The sequence below is a fragment of the Fukomys damarensis genome, unplaced genomic scaffold (assembly GCF_012274545.1).
Source record: "Fukomys damarensis isolate Sample0158 unplaced genomic scaffold, DMR_v1.0_HiC HiC_scaffold_17, whole genome shotgun sequence".
Taxonomy (NCBI): Eukaryota; Metazoa; Chordata; class Mammalia; order Rodentia; family Bathyergidae; genus Fukomys; species Fukomys damarensis.
In genome coordinates, this window is record NW_022900929.1 from 24,537,776 (window position 1) to 24,545,818 (window position 8,043).

General features: G+C 54.5%; 1 protein-coding gene across 1 annotated transcript in view; it reads left to right on the forward strand.

Annotated features, from left to right (window-relative positions):
• The window catches only part of Dbnl (drebrin like), an 11,147-nt gene that overhangs the window by 456 nt on the left and 2,648 nt on the right, over positions 1-8,043 (forward strand). The window contains exons 2-8 of the mRNA XM_010625072.3: positions 3,552-3,607; positions 3,916-4,050; positions 5,119-5,231; positions 5,896-5,970; positions 6,946-7,092; positions 7,731-7,808; positions 7,976-8,041. Of these exons, the coding sequence (XP_010623374.1) occupies positions 3,552-3,607; positions 3,916-4,050; positions 5,119-5,231; positions 5,896-5,970; positions 6,946-7,092; positions 7,731-7,808; positions 7,976-8,041 (670 nt within the window). The remainder of the gene's footprint in view (positions 1-3,551; positions 3,608-3,915; positions 4,051-5,118; positions 5,232-5,895; positions 5,971-6,945; positions 7,093-7,730; positions 7,809-7,975; positions 8,042-8,043) is intronic.

Genomic DNA, 8,043 nt, shown 5'->3' on the forward strand with positions numbered 1-8,043 from the left:
CCCGCGCCAGCGAGGTGCTGACCCACCCTGTCCCCGCGCGCCCCCCGGCGAGGCTCGGGGTAGGATGCTCGGCCCGCTGGTGCCTGTCGGCCTTGCCAAGGTCTTCAGCCCCCGGAATTCCTGAGAGAAGGGGTCCTCCACAGCCCCTCACCCAGATGGCGGAGATAGTCCCCTTCCTTCCAGGCGGGGCTGCATTCTGGGATAGGCCTTCGCTGGCGTCCCGACCCCGGCTGGGGACAGGAGCTTGCCCTGGTGGTTGACAGAGGCCAACGGGCTGGGTCCCTGGTCTTCTGTGAATGTGAGTGTTAGGACCTCGGTTTGTCTTTCCTGTGTCTGAGTCACAGGAAGATGAGAGTAGGATGCTGGCCACTTGTTCTGAAAAGGTTTCATCTTCCCTTCTCCAGCCCAGGACATCTTCTAGGCTGTTGGTCCGGGTGTAGGTTTTATCCTGCAGCTGTTGGAGCTTGCAGTAGCAGGAGCCCGGATCTGGTTTCTGGGGTAACCCTGGGCAGCCCCCATACAGATCAGCTCTCTGCAGCATTCATGGGTGTATATATGGTAATTCTGTTTCACTTTCCCACTGGTTAAATTGTTTTCATTGACCAGTTTTAGCACTTCCAGTTCTGAGAAATGTGCTGAGTAGGATGGATTGATTCTGGAACCAACCTTGGGGAATAGAAAAAGGAAGTGGAGCCGTGGAGAGACCACCCTGTGGCCAGCATGTCCTTGTGTGGCCTTTTCCTGTTGCCCAGCAAGGCTATGCTGCTGTGATCAGCCACCTCCCATTGTCTGGGTGCTTTCTTGTCTTTCCTGCATCTCCCTGGGACCTGGTCTTCTCAGGAACTGTCACTGATTTGGGGATGATGCTCCACAGCCAGCTGGCAGTGCAGGCTTCCCATGTTCCTAGCCTTTCCTTGGGCTTCTTAGCAGAGCTTCCTGCTGTCACCCGGGCTGGGGCTGGCCTCCCCTGTCCACTATCTCCCTCCGAGGATGCTGAGCCCTGCTACCATACTCGTTGCCTGACAGCCATTCTTGTTCAGCCCCTGGCCTCCAGCCTCATTGTCACAGCCATTGAGGTAGTTTCTCAGCAGAGCAGTTGGCAGGTCCCCCCACTCACTAACTGAGAAGTATCCAGACCATCTCACTTCCCTGCCTGTAACTGCAGTGGCTTCCTGTTGCACATTACATAAAGCCCAGGTTGCTGCCTTGCCCTACGTGACCGTGTTCCATCTGCCCCGCCTACTTACCACACTGTGGCCACACCTGTTCATCATCATCTTTCTCTTCCTCAAACTCTCAGGTTGGTTCCTCTTCATAGCCTTTACCCTTGTAGTTCCCTCTGCCTGGAGCACTTCCATGCCATGCTGGTGGCTCCCCAGCCTTCACACCTCTGCTCTGAGGTCGCCTGCCTGCATTCCTGGGAATCCAGGCTGCAGTCACTTTTGTTTCACTTCAGATGTTTACTGGACACATGCCAGAAATTCTCCAGGTTTCCTGGTCACCTTTATCTCTTTACTAGAAGAATCTAGTGGGCTCTACCTCTGTCCGCAGTCTGTGGTGTGAGTTGTTACGTGTAGTGGCTGGCTACTCACACGATCGATGGACTAAGCGTATAGAAAAAGCAATAGATGAGGCCTGCAATTTGTAAAGAGTTTCACACAGTGCAAGTAGCCTTGTACGAGGCCGAGGCCAGAACCTCCACACTCCATCTTGGGTCTGTCTCCAGCCCTCTCCTCCCAGATCTTGGCATAATTTGTTTTCATGCCGTTTATACATCACCTCCTGTGCCTGTGTCACTGCTGAACAGGACATTAGCTTTATGTGTGTGTTTTGTCTCCTGTTAAAAGGTCAGTTCCCTGGGCAGGGCCTTTCGTACCTGCCTACCTATCACCATCAACATAGATTCTCAGCACATATTTGGAAAGAGCAATAAGGTTTGTGACAGCCTGTACTTCCTTGCCATGCCCAGGCCTTCGCACTGTTTTTTCATGCTGACTGAAAGAAGAGTGGAACTTCATGAAAGGTAGAAATGAGCCTCTAAACTGGGAACATGTTTGAAGATGGTTAAGAGTGGAGCCTTGGGGGCGGGGGATGATGAAGTTGGAGGCGGAAGGAGCAGGCACTGAGCTTGGCCTTATTAGCTGTCAGATCCCCTCTTGGCAGGGCCAAGCTACCAACTTCTGTTCCCTGCTGCTTGTGCCAGTCCCTGTGCTACAGTAACTAGGGTTTATGGCCATCAAGAGGAATGGGCTCCTTTCCTCCAGAGAGCTCCAGCAACTCAGGCGAAACATCTACTTCCTCCTACATCAGTGATGGTGAACCTTTCAGAGCTTTCAAACAGCCCACTGTGGCATGCGTGCCACAGGTTCACCACCACCATACTACATCTTTCTCCTATTCCTGTGGTCTTGCCTCTCAGTGCATCTCCTGCTGGATTCCAATTCCTCTGCTGGGAAGTAGCAGTTCTTTCCTTATGCCCTGTGTCTACCTACTGGCCAGGTCTGATTTCTTTGGTCTTTCTCAGGCGTACACATTGCTCAGTGGCATAGGCAAGTCCCTTACCCCTGGAGCTTCCATCTAGCTCATCTGTAACTGGGAGGAGACAGACCCTGGATGGCTTTTTGCCTTTGACTTGCAGTACAGAGTTGGTGCTGGCAGCTGAGCTTACCGAGAGCCTCATGCATAGCATGCCTATTGGATACCACCTCTTCTGGGAGTTCTTTTTTATTTTTTTGTATCAGGGATTGAACTTTGCACCTTGTGCTTTCAAGGCTGGTGCAGTGCCACTGAGCTAAATCCCTGGCCCATTCTTTTAGTTTTTTTGAGACAGTCTCACTATTTAGTTCAAGCTGGTTTTGAACTCACTATGTAGCCTAGGTTAGCCTGGAACTTGTGGAATCCTCCTCCCTCACTCAGCCTTACAAGTGCTAGGATTACAGGTGTGCACCACCACACCTGACAGTATTTCTGGAATGTTATTCATAACCTTTGTTCTGGTTGAGGGCCTTTGTGTGGCTCAGATTTAATGACATTTACTCTATTTCCTCACCACCACTGGGGCACAAGTTTATGAGGCACATCTTTTCCAGAGTCTCATAAATAGTCTTACAGGAGGGCAAGGGATGTGACTCAGTGGTAGAGAGCTTTCCTAGTATGGGCAAGGCCCTGGCTTTCATCCCTAGTACTGCAAAAGGGTGGGGGGGCTGACAGGCAGCCCATGTGTCTCTCTCCTGCTCTTCCTCCTCCACAGGGGTGCTTTGGGTTCAGGCATCTTTTATCTTTCAAACTCCTACACCTGGTAGCCAGATGAGCATCTCACACAGGAATGTGTAGAAAGTTATTTTAAACTCTATAGCTGACTGACTTTTTTCTCTAAGTGGCTGTGTGCCTCAAATCTTCATCTCTGGGCTTTGTCCCTCATAGCTCTCCTGCCCCAGGGTAGTCAGCTGCAGAGCAACCTTCCAGAACCTGCCCTGTAAGTCCCGGCAGGGCAGAGCCAGGCTGTGTGTCTGCTGCCACCAGCCCCTGACCCAGCTTGTGTTTTGTTTCAGGGCTCTCTTTACCTACGAGGGCAACAGCAATGACATCCGTGTGGCCGGCACTGGGGGTGAGTATGGCCCAAGTGAGCTCAGCCCCAGGAGGCAGGAGGGTGAACGTTTTGAGGGTCATCAGTCCCTCTCATCTCACATTTAGTCATAGCAGCAGGACACAGGGGACTCAGGAAGGCAGGCTCAACTAGTGACACTTCCCTATGTCTGCCACCCGAATTCCCACCCCACGTCGGCGCCACTGAGGCTTCCCTGGATGCCTGTTGGGATGCAGACTGGCACTGGACAGGATAGGCCAGAGCTTTGGTTAGCACAGGCAAGCTCTGGGCTTCAGGAGTTTGTGAGAGAAGCACACATTCTTCCTCAGGTCTCCTGGCCTGGGCACGGCGCAGCGCTGCTGTCTTCCAGGTTTGTGGGAAGAGGCAAGGGGAAGCAGCCGGCTTATGGACAGCCTGTGTCCCCGGGCTGCAGCTGGAGGATGCCACTCTCATAGCTGGTACAGGTGGGAAAGAGCCACAGTCGTGTCCTGCCCCAGCCATGTTGCAAGTGCACGCAGATCTCCCTGGGGAGAGGCCATGTCCCTGCAGGTGGCCAGAGGGACCCTATTGGGGATTCTTGGGAGTTGGGTTCCTGCTCCTGGCTGCCACTGGGCAGAAGCTGGCATGTAGGCTGAGCCCCAGATGCTGGGGTGTGACCTGCACACCCCACTGGTTCCCCTGGTTCCTCCCAGGCTGAGGCCACACCCGGCCCACCCCACTCCCAGTCCTGGGCAGGACCTGGACTAATTGTTCCATGAGTACCTAGAACATTCTCTCCTTGGCCAGACAAGTGTGGTTACTGTTGCTTTTGATAGAAAGTCCCTTCCTCTGCAAGCTCTTCTGGCCTCGGCCTCTTTCTAGAAGGATTGCATTGAATGGTCCTTTCATGTGATGTGGTGGCTGCCTGGGAACTGCAGAGCTCAGCAGTCTGTGAGTCTCCTGCTTTTGCCCTGGTGGTACCATGCTGGACTCTGCTGTGAGCACAGCCCATTGGCAGCCCCAGGGCCTCTGCAGCCCACAGCGCCACTTCTGCCTGGTTCCACAAAATGGGGAGGTTCAGGGGCCACAGTCCATGGCAAGGGAGAGTGGTGTCAGCTGCAGGACACTTCAAAAGGTCCAGTCCTTGAAATGGCACTGACATTTGGAGGACACATGTGTCCTGGGCTCTTCAGGGGTCCAGGTGCCAGCACAGCTGATGTGAGAGCCATTTGCAAGTCTGTAGCCAGTCTGTAGTGGCTTTTCTACTCTCAGAGTTATTTGAGGGTTTAGAGGCGTGGTTTTTAAATGAGTGTGACTAAAACTTGAGGTACCTGTCAGCAAAGCAAATTCCTGGGTCCCAGCTGGTGGAACCCAGGAGTCTGATTTCATTTTTTGCTGCACTGAGGATGGCACTTGGGCCTTGAGCATCACAGGCAAGTGCTCTGCCACTGCCACTGCCCAGCCCCAGGGTGGTTCTGAAGTCGGTGGGGTGCGAAGCCCTGGTGGGAAGGTCCTGGGGCACAGCCATGCTGACCCTCGCTGTGACTCTGCAGAGGGTGGCCTAGAGGAGCTGGTGGAGGAGCTTAACAGCGGGAAGGTGATGTACGCCTTCTGCAGGGTGAAGGACCCCAACTCTGGCCTGCCCAAGTTTGTCCTCATCAATTGGGTATGTGGAACTGTCCTGTCTTGTCTCGTGTGACCTGGGAAAGTCCCTGTCTTTGCCTGCTTTGACTTAACTTCAGGAACTTGAGCAGAAAATGAGAATACAAACTGAATTCTTTGTGACCTAAAGAATAACTGGTTAAAGCTGGGCATGGTTATGCATGCCTGTAATCCCAGCATTTGGGAAGCTGAGGCAGGAGGATCACCTGGGCTGGGCTATGCATATAGAGTTTAAAGCCAATTTAAAGTACATAGTAAAACCTTATTGTAAACAATAACAACAAAAGAATGACTGCTGTTACTACACAGAACTCATCCTCCAAGCCAGAATTATACCTGCAAAAGGGAGTAAAAATGGAAAATTCCTGCCCCATTTCTTTGGGTTAGGGTACAGAGGGCCTGGCAGACAGCAGGGTCAGTGGAACCCACACTGGGGCTGAGGAAATGCCCCCATGTGGACACCAGCAGCCGAGGCCACAGAGAGTCCCTGCCCGTTTGCTGGGAGGTGGGAGGGCTATCTCTGTGATGGGTCGTTAGGTAGAGTGGCTTCTGCTCTGGGAGCCTTTCTCTTAGGGGAGACAGGAAGTTACTGGGTCCATGGGAACTTGTGGGAAGGGAAGTGGCTTCTGGAGGAGGCCTGGATCATGCTGAGTGTGCTTGTGTTGCAGACAGGCGAGGGCGTGAATGATGTGCGGAAGGGAGCATGCGCCAACCACGTCAGCACTATGGCCAACTTCCTCAAGGTGAGGGCTGAGCCCTTCCGGCTGCCTAGGAGGGGCTCGAGGGATTAGTACCCCAGGTTCTTGGGGCGAGTGAGCTGGGATCAGGAGCAAGCCCATAATGTGGGCTCGCCTGGCTCTCAGAGTTGGCAAGGGCCCAGGAGGCAGGGAAGTGTCCAGAGCAGGATGTCCTCAGCAGAGAAGGGTGAAGGGCCATGCTGGAGCTGACCCAGTGGGTGAGGCCGGGCCTGGTTCTCTTTCATCTGTGATCCATCTAAACAGTCCAGTGACATTGTCAGGACTTGGAGAAAGGATGAGGTCTCTGTGCATCTTTGTTGGGTTTCTGTCCAGACTGTCTCTGCGAGTATTCATGGCAGGTGTCCCATAGCAGCACTGGGATTCAGTTTTGAAAGCATTTTTGTCAAAAGTTATTTGTAGCTTCCTGGTCAGGTGGCTTTCTGCATTCCCTCAGTTGCTGTGGGGAGACTCTGGTCTGCTGCTGTGTCTTCAGATAGTCTCAGTTTTTCCATCTAGTAGCTGGAAGAGAGGCTGGTGGTTTTTGGTTTTTGGTTTTTGGTGTTTGGCTTCTTTTGCAGTGCTGAATAGAACCCCCTGCATGCTAGGCATGTGCTCTGCTGCTGAGCCCCATTGAGGCTTCCAGTCTTCCATAGGAGCAGTGAATAAGGTCATAGTCTTCTTCTCAGGAAGAAACGAGTGACTCGCTTTTGTAGAAAGTGCCTATTTCCAGGAGACCCCTTAATAATGTGCACTGACAGAAGGGAGGCTTTTTGTGCAGCTGCCTGGTGGCTACTAAGCCATAGCAGGGCCCACACAGCACCTGCAGCACAGGGCAGGGCCTGGTTCCCAGCAGCCAGACAGGTGCCCCGGGTATTTGACTCCAGCCTGAGCGCAGTGGGGCTGTGCTGTGTGGACAGAAGGGACGAGGCCTGTCTTCCCTGGGTTCTCAAAGCTGTCTTCTGAGTGCCATTCCCGCTTCAGGGGGCCCACGTGACCATCAACGCGAGGGCTGAGGAGGATGTGGAGCCTGAGTGCATCATGGAGAAGGTGGCCAAGGCCTCTGGGGCCAACTACAGCTTCCATAGGGAGAGTGGCCGCTTCCAGGACACAGGCCCCCAGGCCCCAGTGGTGAGTGCTGCCACCCATCACTGGCCCTCCTGCCTGGCTTCCGCAGATGGGGACCCAAGCCCCAGTGGGCACCGATCCCACCCGGTGGTTGTACCAGGCATTCTGGAGCTCTATCAAGACCCAGCTGTGCGAGGGCAAGGTAGCCATGACCCTGGAATGCATGGCCAGGACCTGGGTGCCCCCTGGCATTAGCCACATGGCATAACTTCAGGAGGTGTCAGAACAGAGCCCAAAGCCAGAGACTCTCTGAGTGAGTGACACCTGGCAGCCTGCTGCCCTGGCACTGGCTGGAACTGACAGCCAGGAACCACAGTGAGAGACCTGTGGTGGGTCTGAGGTGACTCCTTTGGGTGCATTCCTGCCAGTCAGCTGTTGGAGGAGTGGCCTGGTGGAACCCTGGCTCAGAGGCGCCTGCAGACAGGGCCCTTCCTGCCCTGGCCCCCATGCATACAGCCTGGCTGCCACCAGAGGGGCCTCCAGTGTCAGGATTCAGCTCCCTGCTGGGCAGTTTCCTGGCCTCTTTCTGGACTCCATGGTGCCATCTCCTTGAGAGGGGTGGGCAGGTATCATTGTGCTTTCCAGGCCTGGGCCTGGCCCTCCCCCTGGCTGGGGCCCTAGCATGTGCTCTGTGCCCACAGGGCTCCGTGTACCAGAAGACCAATGCCATGTCCGAGATCAAGAGGGTTGGCAAGGATAGCTTTTGGGCCAAAGCCGAGGTGAGTGCTGGGGTTGGGGCCCTGACTGCATTCTGCACAGCTGGGCTGTGTGCAGCTGGCTCAACGGAGTCATAGGGCAGGTGACTACTAGGCTCTTGTCTCCCTCTTGACCCCGTACCTGTGAAGCCAGGTGCCAGCACAGGCTGAGTGGGCTGTTGTCCCTGCAGAAGGAGGAAGAGAATCGGCGGCTGGAGGAGAAGCGCCGGGCTGAGGAGGAGCGGCTGCGGCTGGAGCA